General features: G+C 44.1%; 2 protein-coding genes across 4 annotated transcripts in view; both read right to left on the bottom strand.

The window, feature by feature from the left end:
• The window catches only part of igf2bp2a (insulin-like growth factor 2 mRNA binding protein 2a), a 49,476-nt gene extending 36,144 nt beyond the window's left edge, over positions 1-13,332 (bottom strand). For both annotated transcript variants that reach the window (XM_080019452.1, XM_080019453.1), the window contains exons 1-2: positions 13,131-13,332; positions 11,828-11,888 (exon numbers count right to left, since the gene is read on the bottom strand). In XM_080019452.1, the coding sequence (XP_079875578.1) occupies positions 11,828-11,888; positions 13,131-13,305 (236 nt within the window). In that variant the 5' untranslated portion in view covers positions 13,306-13,332. The remainder of the gene's footprint in view (positions 1-11,827; positions 11,889-13,130) is intronic.
• Positions 13,333-15,869: 2,537 nt separating this feature from the next.
• On the bottom strand, positions 15,870-20,526 carry tra2b (transformer 2 beta homolog). Of its 2 annotated transcripts, none has more exons than XM_080018710.1 (8): positions 20,379-20,526; positions 18,455-18,600; positions 18,126-18,288; positions 17,511-17,699; positions 17,269-17,384; positions 16,674-16,859; positions 16,325-16,398; positions 15,870-16,228 (listed from the first exon to the last, which is right to left on the bottom strand). In XM_080018710.1, the coding sequence occupies exons 1-8, from the start codon at positions 20,409-20,411 to the stop codon at positions 16,218-16,220; spliced, it is 918 nt and encodes a 305-aa protein (XP_079874836.1). In that variant the 5' UTR covers positions 20,412-20,526; the 3' UTR covers positions 15,870-16,217. The 2 variants fall into 2 exon arrangements, with proteins under 2 accessions (XP_079874836.1, XP_079874837.1); XM_080018711.1 differs by having other exon boundaries at positions 16,325-16,395.
• Positions 20,527-21,857: the final 1,331 nt, after the last annotated feature.

The raw sequence follows: 21,857 nt of genomic DNA, 5'->3' as shown, positions 1-21,857 counted from the left end.
TGAGAGAGAGAAAACACACACGCAATCTAGGTTTGGTGGCACGCTGACAGCAAGCACACACAGAGGAGGAGGGAGGCTGAGAGAGGCAAAGGGAGGCTGAGGGAGGCTGAGGGAGGTGGAGGGAGGCTGAGGGAGGCTGAGGGAGGCTGAGGGAGGCTTAGGGAGGTGGAGGGAGGCTGATGGACGAGGAGGGAGGCTGCAAGTGCTGCAGTCGAGCGAAGGAGGGAGGAAGGAGGTGAATTGAAATCATTGTGCAACGCTGCGTCTCGCGGAATTCAATTCACCACTTATTCACAAGTCTCTGCGCCGGTGAGATGGCTTGCGGCGCGAAGCGAGACTGGAGACTGGTGCGTTGTGTTCTCCGTGGTTGTACTTAGTTGAAGAAAAATAAAACAACAAACAAAGAAAAAAAAACCCAACCTGCTGCATGGCTGCTCCACCATCAAATATTTAACAACCTCCTGGATTGGCCTTGCTCACATTTTAGGCCTTGTTTCAACTTGATCGCCATTTGCAGCGTGTAAACATGTTCTGTTTTGTTTTTGTAGTTCATGCGCCATTTGCACACAGTTGAATCTGTCTTTGATTTGTGATGAGTCAAAGCTATGTAGGCACTCGAGGACTCTAAAACTCAGTACTACATTTTAAATATTAATATTATGCAGGGCAAACACAGGACAAAATACTGAATTATCCCATCAATTTGACAGGGTTTTGACAGCGTCACCAGCATCATGTTTGTCTGATGAGTAAACAGCCGGGATAATAAATACGAAAAGAATTATTCTGTATCTTCAAATTTATTATTACACAAATTTTGTTAAGTTATGTTTCGATTTTTGTGAATTTGTGTGTGTAAGTTTTCCACCCGCCAATTTAATTAAAAATCTGTGTGTTCAAGAGGCAAACTGAGGTTCATTACACTGATCTATGGGGTGATGAGAAGTATTGTATCTCACTGTAACTAATAAATCAAATGAAATCTAATAAAATCCAGTGGAAGATTTGAGACCTCATTTCAGGTCAAATCTCTATCATCATTAATTCAGACCGCCAAATGTGTGTGTCACTATATATGACAGTATCGTAGTTTCATCACAACACACACACCCACACACACACACACACACACACACGCACACACGCACACACGCACACACACACACACACACACACACACCACGATAACATCGCTGCTTTGCCTCCCAGCTCGAGAGGAGTACACTCTTGCAACAGCTATGCAACCCGAACAGTCACTCCACATAGAGGAGGAGAATCCACAGGAAACAGCCCGTGGGAATAACACAGATTGAACCTTCCTCCGAAAAGGCTTCCAGCGCGGCTATCGCTCTCTGGAAAATACGACGGCGGGTCAACGAGACAGCAAATCTTTACGCCGCACTCCAAAGACCAGCCCGTGGCTCCGGCCGTCCATCCTTCCTGTGCCGAGGAGCGGACGGCAGGTGCACATTCTGCTCCGCGCAGCCCTGTGTTTGGTGTGATAAACTCCAGCGGCTCCCGTGGGAGTTTCTCTCTTTCTGTGGAAGCGCTGAGACTCAGCAGTACTGTATATGCTAAGCAGGCTGCTGCTGCTGCTGCATTCTCTCTCTTTCTCTCTCTCTCTCTCTCTCTCTCTCTCTCTCTCTATCTCTCTCTCTCTCTCTCTCTCTCTCTCCTAGGTATTTTGGCGGGTGCGGGGGCTGGGTGGCTGGGTTTGGGGTGCACCCACTCTGTTCGTTTGGCACCTGCCGGCCGCACCGCAGGACTCTGGGCCCGGTAAAATTACAACCGGGGCCAAGTACAGCTGTTTGCAACAACAGCCCTTATGGCAGCTCCCAGCTGCCAAATACTGCACAAAAACTCTGAGAAAAAGCCTTTTCAGAGACCGGACTGAGCCCGATTCCAAGAAATTCATACAGAGAAATGCTACAGAACAGAATGAAATACAATGCAATACAATACAATACAAACGCTCTCCAGTAGCACACCACAAATTAAGAGACAGGTCCAAGATTAAGATAAATTATGCACTAGCAGATGCCTTTTCTGTTTACTACAGATGATATCGATTGCAATAGGGTGGGAAAAAAGGCGCATCCCACACTGTAGGCTGGGGGAATATACAATATTTCTCAGCAACTAACTAGCACACAGGAGGGTTCTCACAGAATGATTAATTTTTTTAATGATCTCACTGACTAGGAACAAGAACGATGACAGGGAAGTGCTGTATGATAACAGAAGAGACCGCTGGGGTAATCAAAAAGAGACAACGCCATGAAACAGAAGAATGGAAGATACATGGGACAAACGAATCGCATTATTTGCATTCATTTCAACCTTAAAAATAAGGTGGAGTTGCGCTTGCTGCTGCCACCTGAAGCTTTATGTGTCTGTGCCTGCAGCAGAGCCATGGCCCGAAGGGGTAGAAACACTGCCCTCTATCAGCGGTGCTCATCCAGTCCCATGCAGGGACCAGGAAACAGATAGAAAGACAATGAAACACTGGTAAAGCATTGTGCGTATTTATGCACACATGCATCGAAAACATGCACACCGACACTCACACACACACACACACACACACACACACACACACACACAACCATGTGTAGACACACCATCTCTTTGACTGGGAAGTCCACTCAAGGTCTTCCTCTTCCCGTCGAAAAAGTGGAATCAAACAGAAGGGAAAACAATGGTGAAACTGTGCTGTGGCCTGTGTTGGAGGGATCCGCCGCATAGACCCTACTGTAGCCGATTTGTTCTGCAGGGGATTTTCCCTGCTTTTTCCATTCCATACATATGGAGGAGAATGGAAATGGTGGCTCTGAGTGGGTTTATGAATAATAGAGGTCACGCAAGGGTTGGAGCTGTGACATGGACGCGGAGCCCACTCAGCAGTTTTCCTGCCATTCATGTGTCAAAGGAAGAACGAAAGTAAAAATATTCTCAGTGGTGAGACGGTGTTGCGTTCACAGAGACATTTCATATTCAGGACAACTGGCCGCAGAGATTCTCAACCTTGGCGTCGCAATCCCGACCCGGCGTCACTTGATGTAAAAATGTTGTCACGGGACATTTCTAAGAGTGATGTGTTGATATTTGATGGATGTGTTTTAAAAATCTCAAATTTAGTTCAATGGGTTTGAAATATAACTTTATATATTTCTTGATAATCCGTTTTGGAGCTCCATCCACCCTCTATGAAAAAAATTAAAGTAGCCGATGCAATGCTCAAATTCTCAACTCAAACAGTTTCATGGGCCAACAAAAGTTGGCTTCGACCCGAAAAGTCGCATTGCGAGCACTCTACTTCACAGAGCACGGGGTGATGCATTGTGATAGCAGAGAATCAGAGACCGAAGCTTGCAGCTCCTGGTGGGTAAAACCTGCCCCGCTGGGAATGGATGGAAATTACAGGGTCGCAATAGTTCACAACAACCTTACACTATAATCACACGATTGTGAAAACACCATCAAAAGACATAATAATAATGAGTTGTAAAGAGAAGCCGGGGACGGGGGTAAACAAAAGGACTCTGATTATTTTCTCTAAATGTTGCGTATGAAAGGGGTGACTACCCATTGTGCGGCTATGCTTACGTTGACCCGTTCCTCAAAGAGATGCCCGTTCACATTCAGAAATTCGCTCTCAGCTCACCTCACATAACTAAGAAAGACACTCCAATATGGTTCCCATGGCAACCCAGAGAATCTAACCTGGAACGGTTGCAACTGTTTGTTTCTCTCTCCCTCTCTCTCTCTCTCTCTCTCGCTCGCTCTCTCAGATGTGCAAACATACATATTTATCTAAAGTTGGCGCTTATGACATTTTATTGAATACTATAAAAATCTGTAGCATCAGCATCAGCATCAAAAACACATTCACACGAGGGAAAAATGGGGCAGCCAAGAAGAGACCAAAAAGCGGTCGCATTTGCAGTTCCGTCGGCTGTGCTTGTAACCTAAGATGTACTGTAATGTAAATGACTGTCCCTTGAAAGATGACTGTGGTGAGGGTTTGGGAGAAGGAAAAAAATAAAAAATAAACAAACACACACACATACACACACACACACACACACACACACGCACACACATACACACAAGAGGAGAAAGCTCATTTCATCTGTCGGACGGGTTGGCCCAACGAGCATTCTTAACGCTCGGCCCGGAGCCAATGTCACCGAGCATAAGGACGGCATAAGGACAACTGGCTCCCTGACAGAGCGAGGGCTCCACTGTCGAGCCTGTCAAGGCCACTCATGGATCTCATATCTGCACCTAGATCCCTGCCACTTGACCTGCTGCCGTGGAATTGGCCGCGAGGTATAAGCGACATATGGGCGTTAGTTAATTCCCCGTTATCCCCCTGATATATCCGCCAGGACATCTCGGCATATTCATTTCACCTGTTCGAGACTCATCAGAATGACCACATCCGCGGAGGGGGAGAAGTGGGGCCGTAGTGGTGTTGATGTGGAATTCAGAGACTGGCTGAGTATCCACCTTCAGCTGCCCATCCTTCTAGAGAGACACACCCACTGGGAATACTATGTCGGCAGACTACAGCAGTGGGAAACACTAAACTCCATGTCCGGCATGTGGCAATGCCTTCTGCTGGGATCTGCCACAACCTCTTTTTTCTTTTTTTGTTTTTCACGGAACGCGTGCATACGTACGTGCAAGCTGCTCTCTATATATGTGCATACAAATGTCCTCGACAAATATGTGGAGGCAGCCAGAGGAAAAAAGGCTGCGACAACAGAGCGAGAGAGCAAGAAGTGAGAACGAGACAGGCGAGAGAGAGAGACACAGTTAGAGAGCAGCTGTTGCACTTAAAATTGCTTTCCCAAAAGGAACTTGAGTTCCGAATATAATGATTTAATATTCATTTTGCACTCACATACAGCCTGTTTAAAATACCAGCAATTCATCAATGACTGACTACCACACCAGAGTGGGAGAAAATCATCAAATCTTACACAAAGCCGGAAAAATGATGGAAATGTCAGCGCTTTGCGCTTCAAGAGTTTGTGATCTTTACTGTGATGATAGTGACGAGTTGTCCAAAAAACAAAACTAAAAATTATCATCACAGAAAATGTTTTCTAAAATAAATGTTCCGCTGGTTTTAAGGTTGTGGTCGACCGATATGGGTTTTTCAAATGGCCAGTCCCGATATTTAGAGAGCAGGGCGGCCGATGGCGATATATAATGTCGATATCATGTTGTTGTTTTTTTGCATCCAATAAAATACAACAATTAAATCATAAGAAATTAGACAAAATTGCCAAACTTAAATGAACGGTTATTTAACAATAATGTCATTGTCTCTGTTTGCTCTAGTAGATCTGCACTCTGTCTGCAGTGCACTTATTTTAAATAAAAAATGTACCAACCAAACAAATGTCCAAGCAAGCTGCACAAAGTGAAAATAAAAACGGACTTCAAGTATTTGTTGTTATTTATTCCCCCTTTTGTGCCAGTTAAAATATTTTAACTTATTGCCGTCCTCGGCGGCGGACTTACTGATGGATGTTACGTAGCTAGAAAGCGGGGAGCCGACTCTACTCCAGCTGAGGAGCGACGGACACGGTAGATGCCGTTCTATGCCCCACTTAAATGTCTTCAATAAAAACCCTGGATTGATGTAAAAGGTTTTTTTTTCTATTTATTGATTGCATGGAGGCTGTTTGGTGCTTGTAGGAGGGAAGCCGATTGAGCATTTGGACGCAGTGGTCTCGCCTGGTGCGGTGGGTCCTGTGATAAAGTTGTGGCCCCAGGTTATTCCTTGTATAAATTCTTATATATAATAACGCCAGACACATAATAATTTAGTTTAATATATTTTATTGCCGTCTTCGTACATCACCAAAGCAGCAATATATCATCACGCTTGTTTCGCTTTGCCGTCTTGCCTCACCCTCGCTCCCCGTGCTGTGTGAACGCGGCGAACGGCCACATTTGGCCAATAAATTGGTGCATCCCTACTTTAGAAGGCCATACCGGTTAGCACGGTAGGCTACAGTCAAAATCCATACCGTGGGGAAAATTCATACGGTTGTACTTTCTAAAACGTTTATACCGTCTACCTCTGCTGCAGACATTTTTTGCTCATCAGCCTTGTGCGCTCAGCGATCAGCCGATGCCAATTACCCCAAAAAAGGCGTGGCCGACCGACCAAAAAAGAATTCTTTGGCAACAGTTAATTAGGTCGTATGCCTATCGTATCGAAAATTAGACAGGTCATATTTAAAGCCGCAATACATTTCCTATGATGCTCCTCACTCATACCTGCTACCTGCCATTTCCTATTAAAATCAATAATTGCTGCTTCAATTCTGTCATTTCTCTTTCGGTTGAAATCACCTCTAACTGTGCATGAGCAAGTGGGGAAGAGTCACAGTTCTGTAAAGAGTCACAGTTCTGGAAAGAGACACAGTTCTGGAAGGAGTGACAGTTCTGGAAAGAGGCAAGTTCTGGAAAAAAGCAAGGACCTTGCTGTACAGAAAAGAAATAGAAATTCCCTTTAACCCAAACATGCCTGGCAGAGCCTTCCTATGGCCGAATGCTTAATTCCCTCATCTAAATACCGCTTTACAGTAAAACATTAGTCACTCATTAAATGGATATAGAAAAACAGCTTGAGGTGAAGTACACTCTGCTGTTTTGGCTTATAAACACAGAACAAACGTCTTTGAGAGGTGATTCAAACTCAAAGAGCTTAAACAGCGATCCACCAGGTCTGATAGGCACACAATGAATTTACAATTCTCTTACATCCAATCCTGCGGATCCCCAAAGCGATGTGCCCCATTGCACTGGCAACGCTATTATCACTGCCAGAACAAAATGCACAACGCCGGCTTTGCAGGGAAATAAATGGCTCCGCAAATATAAATGTTGTTAGAGAGTGTATTGAGATCACCGCTGCACCTGAAATATATTGCGTGTCATCACCACTTTCAGGATTTCTCCTGCCACCTTCAAAGAGACATTTTTGTGTTATTCACTTCTTATGGGTGTTATCTTCGACGGAGAGATACATTCAATTAGACGACGCCCTTTGATATCAAACAATGGCTTGGCTGAATCTTAAACCAGAGGCACACCAGGGGCAGAGAATGAACACTGCCGAGGCACAGTTTTACAATGAGCTTCTCTCTTTGTGTTTTCTCACCGTGACAGAGCCGTCTAACTTTCTACCGGGGACCGGGCACCATTTAAAAACAGTCAAAACCGATAGGGATGACTTCAATTTGATGCCGGGTCGCCAACAACATACATTTCTTTACACCGGTTTTATTTTTTATGCCGATGATAAATTATTTAGGGTATGAAATTTTGGTACCGGGCGCCGCAGGACGTTCGATGCCAAAGAAGTATTAACGCAATTCGGTGGGTTCCCTGGAGGTATTTGAATTTCAATACCCAGCCCCATCTTCCGCAGAGGTGGAGGGAGACCGGGCGGGGGCGGCAAGACGAGGGTGAGGCAGGGCGAGGGTGAGGCCGACGGAGGGTGAGAGACAAGCAGTGCCACGACACCTGCTCTCCCGCCGGACGAGAGCAGAGTCACGATGGGGATCTCCCCCACCCAGGATCAACTGGAGAGTATTAATGGATTGGGAGTGGATCAACTGATGGCTATCCTATTTCGCTGTTGTGACTAAGTGGGCACTGACAAACACCGGCCCGCATCTGCATACGTACCGCGCTGCAATGCAGATGTTTAATGCCCGTATCTCGGTTTGTGAGGGGGAATTAAACAATTTTGTTTGACACAGCGTTTCGTTAATAGGCAAAACATACAACAGCCCACAGTTGTACGCGCATTTGTCCGCCGTGCGTACACTGACAGTGGATCGTAGAGGTCATATTCATAAGGTCATGGAGGGCTAGTTAAATCACAACAGCAAAGCAAGTGACCACACAGAAATATAGCATTATTTCATCGTGACATCATTTGATATATGATAATTATACGTGTTAAAATCAATCTCACTATTAATGACGTGCAAACAATTTAACTATTGGACTATCTTGGCGTACAAACAACAGTCACTCCAGTCTTGAGTCCTTAACAACTCTTCCAACCTCTTAGTCAAACTGAATGATGTGGCATGTACACCTAGCACCAAACTTTATGAATGTCAATTCTTATGGTGCTTTCCCTTGCACAATTATGACATTTAAAATACTTTCATGCAGCGGGTTGCAACATCAGTTTGTACAAAACTTATTTATAAAAGCTAAATAAAAATTAAATGTCCAAGTTTCAGTTATTGTCCAAATATCCGTTACCAAATATCCAAATATCAAATATCAAATTCCCAATATGAGAGGGGCATTAAAAACAAGTTATTTAAAAGCTTTATTGCATTGCTGACAAGATCATCGTAATGATAATTTGGATTTATGTTCCCAGGATACAATGCCAATTTTAACATTCAACATGACAATTAAGCCAGCAATAATTACTTCCATCTCACAGTGAGTTCAACCCAAAGAATTTAATATTAACTATGATAATAACAGTAAGATAATACTCACGGTGTAACTAAGGAAATGTCTGCATGGAAATTAGTGTCTATTTTATTCAAATTCTAAATTATACAAATTAAAATGTAAGTAATTTTCATTCTACAAATAACTTTCACAGAGGCAGAATTTCATGCGTACGATTGCGTTTGCGCTAATAATCTGATGCTAAACATGGCATAAGTTATTAATACATTTAGCCAACAATTATTCAACATTCATGGACAATTTTAAAAGCTAAATATGATATGCCATAAAATTTGTGGTTTTAATGTTTTTCTGAAAAATATATGCTTAAAATCAACACAAATCTGAACACAAAATCTACTGTTAAAATGTCTAATGTATTCATGAAATTGTTAAATTATGAAATATCATACAATTGCTGTTGAATTATGATTCATAATATGTGGTTAATTCTTGTGCATGTGTTTAAACAGTAAATTAAAAGATCTTTAACAATTAAAACCAAAAATGACATAAATCAAGTTAAATTAATTCTAATTAACTGATTAACTAAATAAGTAACTATTTGCTATTTATAAAGGGAGAATGTATGGTATGTGTTACCAGAATAACATTGAAATGACATCATAAGCATCAAAGTGACAACAGATATTTATTCCAATAACATCAACCTGCCATCTGACAGGCCCAGCATCATTTCAGAACTTTAAGCTCATTATCAGACACAACCGCACGATGAAACCATCACAACTCATCACATTTTGATCTAGAAAATAGAAATAAAGCCATAATTCCCGCCAGCATTTCTTCAAGTTCAAACACTGCAGTGAAACTCACCATCAAAACAAATCAAAGATTAAAAATAATAATAATAATAATAATAATAATAATAATAATAATAATAATAATAATAATAAAGTCAGATATGCTTCTAATCTGGAATGAAAACTAAACTTAGACAGATGTTCCCGGCCGGAGAAAAATTAAGATATACATTTAAAAAAAGCTGGTGATTGTGCTGAAGACTTGCAAACAAACAAAAACACACAAAAGCAACATTTAAGTCATCTAAATCCGCCCGCATCCTAATTATGAGCACTAAAGCTAAAAAGAAAAAATAATAAATAAATAAAAAAACACGACCCTGGAGCCATAATATTAGTTTGCATTATTTTTTTCACTTATAATAGGGAATACTTTTAGGCCTGAATGAAAATAATTTATTTAAGTAGGCAGACATAAGCCATTAAATTCAATAATGTATTTTAATGTTCCATATTTTGAAGCGATGAGTGTCCAAAATGGCTGTTGCCGCAGTTAAATAATTCCTGTTAACACTGCATTTCAAACAAATGGCCTGCCTCGGCCTACATGGGCAGCCTTTTAATGTGTGGTTTAAAAAAACACAGACACACACACACACACACACACGCACACACACACACACACACAAAAAAACAGGAGATAAACAACAGACAACAAATAATATAAAACAGACCTTGTACTCTATCTGGCCTTAGCTTTTTGGAGCTATTGCGATAACTCAGGCCCGAAGCTACAAATTAATCAAGCACCAAAAATTAGTTTGAAAACTACGTGCGCTTCAAACAGCCGTAAATCCGCTAAAATGTAATGATTTCCCAAATCCGCGTGGGGACATTCTAGGTGAGCGCGCTTTCTAGATGCGACCCCTGCATACGTCTTTGTTTTTTGTTTTGTTTTGTTTTTTTTTGTTTTGTTTTGTTTTGGTTTTGTTTTGTTTTGTTTTCAGCCCCAATGCCATTAATTCTCCACGGCTTTAAAACATGTAGATGTGAGACCAACGCTTCAGTCCAACTGCAGCCAGGGCACACGTCCACCCCCTGCCACCACCCCCTCCCCCGTGCTAATAAATGTGGGAGTCTTAGTGTAAAGGCGTAAATATTGTTGTGGCTTTTCTGACACGTGAAGGCCCAAAACAAAGAGCTCCATGCTACACATGCTAACGGCTGCTGGAGGCGGCAGCCAACATGGCGGCCATTACGAGGATGAACACACTGCCATGGCCTGCGTGCTTTACAGTGGGGGAGTGGCACTTCTAGCCTACACATTCGAGCGCACGAAATGCAGTTTTCAAACACAGTGAAGGTGAAGTAATGGACGTTTGAGTTAGAGTTTTCATATATATATATATTTTTTTTTTAAAACACGTATATACACGTTTATGGAGGTGGGCTTGAAGCGTGCGCTGTCGATCTGTGCACGGGGAGGAGGAGGAGGGTGACGGGGTCACGTGACGTCCACAAGGGGCTTTGAATATTTACGTACCCTATCCACCGCTGAACCTAATTATTATTGTGAAAAGGGGAAAAACTAGACTTTAAAGGAGAACGTATGCCACTTTCTAAAAATAAAAATAAAATTAAAAAAAAAATGAAGAGGGGAGAAAAAAAAAAAAAAAAAAAAAAGATTGAATTGAACAATTTAATTATTATTATTATTTTTATTTTTAATTTTTTTAAAGATACAAATCAAATGATAATGCCGCCCAAACGAGGGGCCCGGAGTCCGAGCACACGCCAGAATAAAAGTTGGATTATGAAACGCTGGTTGACCCGTGCGTTATGTAACGACCTCTGCCTCCCTTCCTTTCTCAGCCACACCGCGCTATACGTCCCCCCGCGCGCGCGCGCACACACACACACACACACACACACGCACACGCGCACGCGCGTGTGTGTGTGCACGCAACAAGGGACGCGCTCGATTATTAGCATGCACCTCGTACAGCGACGAAAGGTTCGTGGGCAGCCGTGGTGAACTGGGTGTGTACCGAACACCCCCTGCAAACTGATCCGGGTCACGCGCACTCGTTTCACTTTGTGCACGTTATCTGCGGCGATTTAACCAAAATAATCATCATCATCATCATCAGCATCATCATCATCATCATCATCATCCTCGCAATACGTCTGGTGGCAAATCACGCACTATAGTCTCGGGCCTTTTAGGCGTCCGTGTGCTCGTCAACACTCAGATGTCTGTGGTCGTAAATTGAATTAAATGTGAAATCACTACCATTTGAAATAATTACAATTCTTTCAAATGGAGATTTGATTACATCGGTAAAAAAAACAACAACATGAACTGTATGATGAAATGAGGCGCCAAAGAAAGATGACAAGGAGGAAAATGTCTACCATGTGTAATAAACACAACAGCTGCGTAGTAATACTACTACTACTACTACTACTACCACCACTAATAATAATAATAATAATAATTCAATTATTATTATTAATAATAATAATAAAATCAGATGGATCATTAGGCCTACCTTAGTTTTTTGGGAACAGAGTAGTCTACCTCTATCACCTTTCCGTGTAATTCAGCTTTACCTGTAGGGGCGAAATTGATATTGTAACAGCAGCTCCAGCATTACAGCGAGATAAGGCTGAAGGGCGATCAGCGTGGCATCACGGCGGTATAATATCACAACATCATATAGTATCACTGACAGGACTGAAAGGCCTATACCCACACGCTTCCAATCACTTCACAAGTGGGTGGCTCGCGTTCAACAAGCAACCGCACACCGTGTGTATTTCCTCATAAAGGACAAAGGAGTGCGGCTTTATCATAAATATCCCCCGGTGCCAGTGAGTCATATTTCAGGGAAATCCTCCTGTGATAAGAAGCTCCCTACTATGAGGGGGGAACGGGGCAGCCATGCTTTCCACTCCCACAGCCCTCACTGGAAACGAGCGCGTTTTATTCAGCGAGGAACGCAAGATCCGACGCGGCGGGGAGGAGGAGGGGGGTTGCCGCCCGCCTCGGAAAATAAAGAAACGGGGTAACGGGGCGCCGCGGACGGCGGGACGTGTTTCCCCTCGCCGTCCGGAGCCGCACGCGGGGGTCCGGGGGTCGAGAGGCAGGGTTTCCGCGGCGCGCCTCGCTTCCCCCCTCTCTCTCTCTCTCTCTCTCTCCCTCTCTCTCTCTCCCCCTCTCTCTCTCTCTCTCTTTCTCTCTCTCCGCTGTGGATCATGTGCGGCGAAGTGGCCCTGGCGCAGCGCGGAACGGGAGTCTCACCTCGTTCCCCCCCAGCTACCTGTTTATTAGCCCTTTCCTCCGGACCCCCGGCACCCACGGCCAAGACACCTCGTAAAAACATGCCCAGACGGCACAGGAACACGACTCCGACAAGTTGGTCCCGCTCGCGTCGCTGCGTTCTTTTCAATAAAATCAAGATAAAAAATAAGTGAAAAATAATTACGCCTCAGACCCATCCCCGTCCCGTGCATTCCGACGGGGGCGAGCGGGAGTGCGCTCGGACGCCCCGCACGAAAATACGTTCGCCTTTTCGTGCGTTTCGCGCACTATAAAACCGCGACCCCGGTTCGCCCCGCGAGGTGTAATTTCACGCAGTTTTGTCGGAGCCTCATCCCTTTTACCGAAACTCTGGCACCGATCGCACCGTCCCCCTTCCCCGGGGCTGAAGGGAACCTGCACCCTGCAGCGGGCGCCGACCATCGCCGGGATCCTTTCTCCCCCCGCGATTCGCACTTTAATCGCTAGTTCCGACACGTCCGATCGCGGTCGTCGCCGCAGCATCATCCACGCAGCCCCGCGTCCATACTCACCGGAGAGGGTCTCTATAGCCTTTATGGCCCAGTTCTGGTCCGGGAAGTCCACAAAGGCATAGCCGGATTTGAGCAGCACCTGGTCGGCCACTGGAAGCTTCCTCTCCCCGAAGAGCTGCTTCAAGTCCTCCACGGTGACCGAAGGACTCAGATTCCCGACATATAGTTTGTTCATGTTCTAAAGGGGAAATCTCGATATGGTGTCAATTTTTTTTTTTTTTTTTTTTTTTTTTTGTTTTTTTGGTGGTGGTGGTGGAGGCGATTACTCAGGGAAGTAAAAAAAAAAATAAAAAATAAAAAAAAAATAACAACAAACAAAAAATAAAAATAGAAAAATAAAATGCTGGGGAGAAAAAAAAAAAGCAGCAATTACCCCCCCTAACAAATATATATAATGCTAGGCGACCCCCCCAGCACCAACTCTGCCCCTGGTCAAACTCTTTTAACTGGGATTGAAAAAAAAGTGTCGTTGCGACGCTCCTCTGGAGCCAGCAAGCACCGCCTCTAAATAAAATCTGCCTTAAAAAATATCAGTAAATGTGTTTGGAGGTGCGTGTGGGCCCTGGCACTCCGCGTTCGGTCGTGGAAAAGACAAGTGCATCGCGGTGTGGAAGTGTCACGGCGTGTCGTGGTGCGGGTCCGGCCAGGGCTGCGGGGGCTCCGGGAGGCAGGGGGTTATTTCATCAAATCCTCAGGGCAGCGCAGCCTTGGCTCTGCGGGCTGGATGTCACCGGTCCTGCCTCCCCATCTCCCCCCTCCAGACCCAGAGCAATATGGTAATATCACGATATGATTAATAAGCAGCGGTGGACTGAGTGCTCAGGCATTTCACTCAAAAGTAAAAGTACAAATACTCTGACGCCAAATTATTCTATAGTGAAAGTGAAAGTGGCACACTGACATTGGTACTTAAGTTAGAGTATATCAGTGCTTTCTCTGACATGTATTCAAAGTATTAAAAGTACTTGTCATTTTCCAGTGCCCTGGTGTAACACATCACACAGCATAAAGTGTCTTTTTTGGGGGGGGGGGGTTATTTTGACAGGTGAGTGCTCATGCAGATCCTGGTTACAATTTCCAAAAAGAAAGTGTCAGTGGTGTCATAGTCATTTAAAAATATATGGACCTAATAAATTATAGATGATCAATCCCAGATCAGCACTTTGATAGATCCAGTCCCTGATCTGGACACGTATGAATACCGAATTTCTCGAAACTGAAGTTACACACCTGTGTAACTGTGGAAATGCATTAGAATAAATTGTATAGATATTTTCTTCGATATGTGGCGGACACTTGATACTTGCTTGGCCCGTACAGATGTTGCCGGCGTCACTGATTATTTGAGGAGTGAAATATTTAAGAGAGGAAACCCTTCTCATATGGGACGTTTCTTGGAATGGCAGGGAGACATGGCAGGCCTGTGCACAGTATAGTGGCTGTGCATGGATGTGTAGTCTACCCTATAGGGGAGGAGCCTTCAGTTGGATCTCCATGTGACCTGCTCATCATGCACTGGAACAGGACTGCCACCCTCTAGCTGCTGGGACCCGACAATGACAGCAGTGAAGGCCCATGATCCCATGCAGCCACGGACCTGCATCCAAACAGGCTCCTCTGGTACTTTGCTGTTGAGAGGTTTACTCAGCGTAGGATCTTCCTGCTAAACGACTTGCATGTTTACCTGACTACACACTGGGAGAACGGATTATCTGGAAATCATTTGACTGACTCAAGCAGCAGCATCCGGTTGCGTTTGTGTAGATTTACTGTCGTTTTACAGTGGTAAAACAAGTTTTATAAGTTACCCATGTGCTATTCCATTGTAATTTTTTAAAATAAAAATCTTGATAACTCAGAAAGATGCATCGCTGCATCAATTGATAACATTCAGCAGGGAAACTCAATTCAAACTCTGGATTTATTTGCATCAATTCCTGCAGTTGTTCACTGTAAAAACATACAGTAATGTAGAGTGATGGTGTATTTCACTTCAATGTTATTTTAATCAATATACAGAAAGTGCAAATTAATTGTCAAAGCACACACATGAACATTAACATTCATGGCGTTCAGTAGAACAATTAAAAACAAGTAACTTAATTGACAAAGCAGCCCAAGACCATGGGGGTGGAGCTACTGAGGGGAAACGGCTTCTAGAAGGTTGTGAGTTTTGTTAAGGTCCAGGGTGTGTCATGTTTACCTTGGTAATAAAAAAAAAAAACGTTATTGTCCTACATCAGCATCACCAAAAACAAATAAACAGGCACTGAGCTTGATGAATATTTTTCCGCTTTCATGGCGTTGTTTGTCAACATGAAAATGCCTAAAGAAGCAGCAGCCTATCTGTACTATTTGGGTACTAACATTAGGGTCCGGTAGGTGGAGACGTGGTCCTGCAGCCCCACCAGCAGCTGAGGCTGCAGGTCACATGTCAAGGCAGCATGGATCTGTCACGATGGATGCAGTCCTTCAGGGGTTTATACCCAACGCCTCGGTGGAAATGAGGGTTCTGCTCCAAGATGCCAATTGCAATAAAGAGTTATGCAGGAGAATATATTGCGGGATTCAATTTGTCATTTTCAAGGGGATATTTTTAAATAAAATTTTGCTTTTGATGGGTTGTATTTTTAACAGTAGTTAAAGCCAATTGTTGGGAATAAGAGATAAAATTAATTAATTGTTTTAATCTAGTTGGCTCACTAGATAGATAAGGAGTAAAGATGCTGAGACAAGAAGTGGGAAAAGAACTAGCATTTCCTTTAATCACATACAAGGAATAGAAATCCATAGTCACACTCAAGAGAAATTTGTGTACAAAACAAGTATGGTTGGTGTGGTCCATACATTTAAAAACAAAAACAATTGTCAGCTAATGTAATCCATTTTACAGTCAATAAAACAGCCAGCCTCAATATATTGTTAAAGTTACAGGCCGTGTACATCTGATGATAAAAGAAACAAAAAAAAAAACAAAAAAAAAACAAGAACCCTGCCAAGAACATTTAAACAAATTATTTTTCAAATTGACTGTTTTGGGGAAACTTTTCCGTCGAAGGTGAAGGGCTTGACATGTGAAAATGATGTTCAATAACGACCTGCGAAAAGACAATTATTTAACAATGAAGAATTGAAAATTTAACTGCAACAATCTGTTGACATTAAATTATTTCAACTGCAGCTGAGGGACTCACGTGGAGAATAGGAGCGTGACCGGGACCGTGAGCGGTACGCTCCTCCTCTGTAGTACGGGGAAGGCGATCTCCTTCTGAAACAACGACATTGGTTTTAAATCATGGACCCTACTGAGTTTTTCCAATGGAAATACTTATTTTAAATCCTAAAACAGTCATTTTAAAGTAATGAGTCGGATCGGTACCATTCAACTGTTAAAAAATAGATAAATAAATACATTTAAAAAAAAAAATAAAAGCCCCGGACAAAGCCTATGTAAGCAGTCCAAATAAACCTAACCATAAGTTGAGGCATATTATGGCTCCTATGGATTACAATAGAGAAGTGATCATTGAAAAAGGCGCCCACCTGTATGATGATCGGTTGTAGTAATCCCTGTCATCATAGCGATCATAGCCACCCCTGTCGTACCCGCGGTCGTACCCACGGTCGTAGTCGCGCGAGTAGCGACGTGGCCCGCTGGGTCCACCTCCCCCGCTACCGCCGCCGCCTCCACCGCTGCTTCCACCACCTCCGCCGCCGCCGCCTCCACCGCTATAAAACACAGGATTGAGGGTGCAGTTCAAATTTTGAGTACATAATAGTTTAGAAAACAATTTCTTTTGTAATTTACATGCTAAAAAATACTTTTGGTGCCAATTTGACGTGGGTAATATGTTCAAACACATACACACAAGAAAGGCTTACGCCATCTTAGAAATTAAAACTTTAAACATGCCCAGTACACTGGAACTCAATACCAGATAGGCTTGATGGTATTCACAGCCCCGCCCGGATCGCTTACCATGTATGGTTCCCATTGATACACAAAATCATGCATGCCTGTATGTTTAACATGTTGATGGGAACTTTCGTGACGCAAAAGTGGAAAAGTAGGGAAAGGAAGTAAGGGTCAATTTGAAATGAACGCACAGCTGCTAACAACAGACTATGGGGGACTTACTATGTGGGCCGGCCCATGTAGATTCCAGGCGTGGGGGTGTGAGGTCTTTTCGTGATGGAGAAGTCCACCCTGATTCTTCGACCGTCCAGCTCCATACCATTGGCTCGTTCCTTTGCCTGTCACAACAATCACAAGACGCCGTTCACCTCCCCAGGTTTGACACACTGCACAACTAAGGGCACACACTTCCACTAGATTCAGGTCTGGCGGGATGTCTGGCTCCCAGCTAAAAGGTTATTTACCTCTTTGGCGTCTTCTCTGGCCTCAAAGTAGACAAAAGAAAAGCCCCTGGAGCGCCTGGACTGCTGATCGTAGACGATGCACACATCGGCCAGAGGCCCGTACTTGGAAAACACTTCTCTCAGGTCTCTCTCTGTCGTGTACAAGCTGAGGCCAAAAACTCCCAAGCAACAGTTAGGGTCTGGGTTAGCCTGTAATTTAAGAATGGTCATTCTGAAGTTAAGGGAGTTATCAGGGATACGGTCACAGTGCTAAGTCATTTCCAGTCTGTTTGCTATTTTAATTCTGTCTGCAGGAGTCAGAGGAGCTGCAGTTTATGTTGGATTGGGCTGGATATTGCTTAAAAAAAAAAAAAATCACTATCAATACGTTTGACCTCAATACAGTTCCATACCATCAGGCAAATCATTATTGTGAGGCCATACACCAAATTCCTTAACAAATACAAAATTACAGGGCGCACACCATTACTGTAAAATCCTTAGTTTTATTTTAAACACAGACACCAGAGATTCACCATTTCTATAAAAAGCATTCCAAGTACGTACACAGCTAGAGCGTCACAGAACGACCACTTGTGAAAACCTATAAGGCGCCAAAATGTCCAGTGAAATTACCCGGTTTCCAATGTGTCTGCGGCGGTTGGACATGGGGGAGCGGCTGTGGCTGCGACGCCGGCGGTCCCCGCTGTAGGATCTGCTGCGGGAGCGGCGACGGTTGGAGCGAGAGCGAGAGCGAGAGCGACTGTAGTGTCTGCGTGAGCCCCGGTGGGAGTGGGAGCTATAGAAAGAGAAGAGGGAAAAATAAATAAATAAATACACTTCACCATGAATCCAATTCCTGGAGCGCTCTTCCATTATGTTGTCCACAGGCCGACATTCTCGACAACACGCGTCACTCAAATTGCGGCCGCCAGAGCAGAAACGACCACGTCCGACGTGCTCACCCAGACTTGGACCTGGAACGAGACCGGGATTTGGAGCGGGAGTGTCGGGACCCCTCTTTTGAGCGGGCGGGGGAATGGGCCGGGGAGCGGCTGGCAGACTTCCCTGAACCCCGCGGGCTCACGCTCCTGGACGCAGAGCGCGACTCCTGAATGAACCACACACACCGACAGAGCTCGTTATTATTGGCGAAGGACGTCAAGGACAAGATATTTCCTATTGACTAGAGCTTGTGTGGAATGTTTGTTAAAATAATTTTGAGTTGTAGCTTTATGTCCATTTCAAGAATACAGAGAATGTGTAAAATTGTTTAATTAGCCTATGCAGACAGGAGTCTGAGCGGTAAACTCAGGCTGATGGAAATTTCAAACATGTGATAGTGTTTTGTGAAAAAAAAAACAAACATGCACGCATTTGACAAACAGACTAGAAATTACTTAGCGCTGTGGCCTTATCCCCGATAACTTCCTTAACTTCATTACTTCATAACATTCTTCTTTCTTCCAATGTCTTACTTCTTCTTACTTCCCCCATCTCACACACTGCCCATACTTCTTTCCGCCTCATGTTTTAGCATGCATTGACAAAACCAGGGTCACACATCTGAGCTTCATATTATTCAAAAACAACTTGACATGAGACTTCTTCTGCATTTCTCTTCTTCCAAAATTTACCTTAATGAAAAAGAAAGGATGAAGAATATATATGACTACAATCAGAACTTCAGCCTCATTCAACTTTAAATGTGTTAAGGTAATCTCATAACATGCATTAGAATTCAACATGTAAAAATTGTATAGTATGTTATATCATATAATAAAAGACACAGATAGCACAATATAAATTCAAACTAAAACCAGAATCAGAATCTGAACAATAATCTATTTATAAGGAATGTATTTAGATATGGGCTGGTGCACTGCTGTACAGACAATTAGCCTTAAATCTAAAAAAAGGGAAGCAAAAAAAAAAAAGATAATAAATAAATAAATATATATACACAAAATGTGATTCGACACACAAGATAAATTCAAAAGCTATGGCAGGGGCTAAGTGGCAATATGACTGCTAGGGTACAAATACAGATGGTATTTTCCTGTAGGGAACGAATAAAGATGTATACAATAACACGGGCACAAATAGCAATGGGAGAAGTCCAATTATTATTATTATTATTATTATTTAGATAATTACGATGCTCAGTTCTTTGGGCTTTCATTTCAACTCGAAACTGAAGCGAATGCCCCCAACGCCATTTAAGTGAGGGGGTGACTGGCACCGGCTGCTGTGCATGGCGGCAACCGTGAAACTCAAACGAAAGGGAATCTAATCGTTTCAATTCGCACCGAACGTTTCATAACAAGGGACGTCGTGCCTGTGGCTAATCAATGAAATAATCAAAAATAAAATGTTAAGTCGTAAAACAAACAAACAAACAAACAAAAAAAACCTATCTGCAAACACGTGGTTCTGTGCGGGGCCTCCGATTTCCCATCGGAATGAGGTATTTAGGAGGATCCGGGGTGAAATAAACGGCAGATTTGTCGGCTGCTTGTTGGGTATAGAATGTAATACTGGTCGATCGCTTGGGTGCGATAATCCACTGGTTAGCATGAGATGTTAGCATGAGATATTAGCCATACACGCACAATGGCGGCTACGCGGTGTCCTCGGCCAGGGCCGCGGGGCCTAGAACGGGTTAGTAACCGCCACCGCTATGGAAACCCTTTGGTGCTTTTGGGGAAGAATAATACATGAAAACAACCGGGGGGTGGCGGGGGGGCACAAGCGTTTTATAACAACGTGTAGACATTCTGCGTCAGAATCTGCGGTTCGCTAACGGCAGTGTCACGGACACTAACGTTTCGATCGACGCGAAATGTGTTATCGCATGTGCGCATCGCCCCGTGCAGGACGCATACTTACCCGCTCGGCGTAATCTTTGTCGTTATCGCTCATTTTCTTGTTGTAATTAACAAGAATAATGTGGATTTAGGAGCTTTTTTTTTTTTTTTCCTCTCTCTCTCTCTCTCTTTTTTTTTTTTTAAACGCGCTGCGGCCCGTCACTGCGTGCGTGTGTATCTGGGACTGTGTGTGCGCGATAGTGACGTCGGGAAATAGTCGCAAACGATTCGCTCGTAGCGAACGAATCGGGAGTGGCTCCGGCCGAAGAGTGGGCGGACTTTACCGGGCAGCGAATACCCTAAAGACCGGGGCATTTGGCGCAATTCGTGTCGAATGTGGCCGATATATTACGTTTGTGAGTCAGACTTCAATTAAATATTATTTGTCGAGAGACTTCTCCCGCTCGAGCAATTGTGACCGAACGAAGCGATTCCCGTGAGGACTCCATTCAGGACTCGGGGGCGAACCGACTCCCCTGACTCGTCCACGCGTCACCGGAAGTCCTCCCTCGCTCGCCGTGAAGTTACGCTCAACTTTATCAGACCAACGAAGAGTCGGAAAATCGAACGACTCCTTTTTTTTTTTTGTTGTTGTTGTAATTTTATTCGATTTTTACTCGGCGACCCGTCGAGGACCGAATCTGGAAAAAGGGGCTCGAACCGCCCCTCGCTACCCCTGGAGGAAGCCGCGCCGTGCACGCGCCTCGTGACAAACCCCGCCCTCCCCGCGTCCTCGCGCGCGCGCGCTACAGTTCGCGCGGGGTTTTTGGGGCCAGATCGTTGTGGGAGGAAGCGGGAGGGCGTGGTCCCGTGTGTGTGTGTGTGTGTGTGTGTGTGTGTCACCCACCCAACCGACCCACCCCCACCCTCCAGAATCGCCCATTAAAGTCATTAAAGTTCCGTTTTAAAAGGACGGGCTCCCGGCTCCGTCATCCGCGTCTGGTCCCAGCCCAACCCTGTGCCCAGACGGCGGTCCGACGGGTCAAAGGTCGGTGCCTTTCAAAACACCCTAAATCTCCCTTTTGGAAACGCCTTTTTTTTTTTTTGGTTTATGAATTGATTAGTTTTTATTTTTTATTTTTAGTTTATTTGTTTGTTTATTTATTTATTTATCAATCCCGAAATGGCAAGAAGCCATCTCACATCACCCCGTTATTGAATTGGTCCTATTTAATGAGCACCCACTATTCAACTCCCTCGAACGATTGGTGTCTACAACGTGCTCCAAATCTCGCGTGCAAACGCTAAATTTGGGGGGGGGGGACTGCTTTTAGTTTCCGTGCTGCACCCACTGGAAACTCAAACAACTACACCTATGGGTCAGTTTGGGTCCATGATTGCAAAGTGCGCCGCCCATGAACGTAACTGTTTTCTAACTGTGTTTGCCTGTCGTCTGTTGTACCGACGTCATCGTTTGTAAATGAGGGCATGTACATTTTTTTCCAAAAAAATTTTTTCCCCCACTCACCGATTTTCAAGAATAAATAAAGGTTGAATGAAT

The sequence above is a fragment of the Zeus faber genome (assembly GCF_960531495.2).
Source record: "Zeus faber genome assembly, chromosome: 18".
Classification (NCBI taxonomy): domain Eukaryota; kingdom Metazoa; phylum Chordata; class Actinopteri; order Zeiformes; family Zeidae; genus Zeus; species Zeus faber.
The sequence above is the reverse complement of the archived record's forward strand: the minus strand, read 5'-3'. Positions and strand labels throughout refer to the sequence as shown.

Coding starts and splice junctions, on each gene's coding strand:
- tra2b (XM_080018710.1), bottom strand. CDS start 20,411: ATGAGCGATAACGACAAAGATTACGCCGAGCGG. Junction 18,601..20,378: donor ACAAAGATTACGCCGAGCGG/GTAAGTATGCGT, acceptor TGGTTCATTCAG/GAGTCGCGCTCTGCGTCCAG. Junction 17,700..18,125: donor GCAGACACATTGGAAACCGG/GTAATTTCACTG, acceptor CTTAAATTACAG/GCTAACCCAGACCCTAACTG.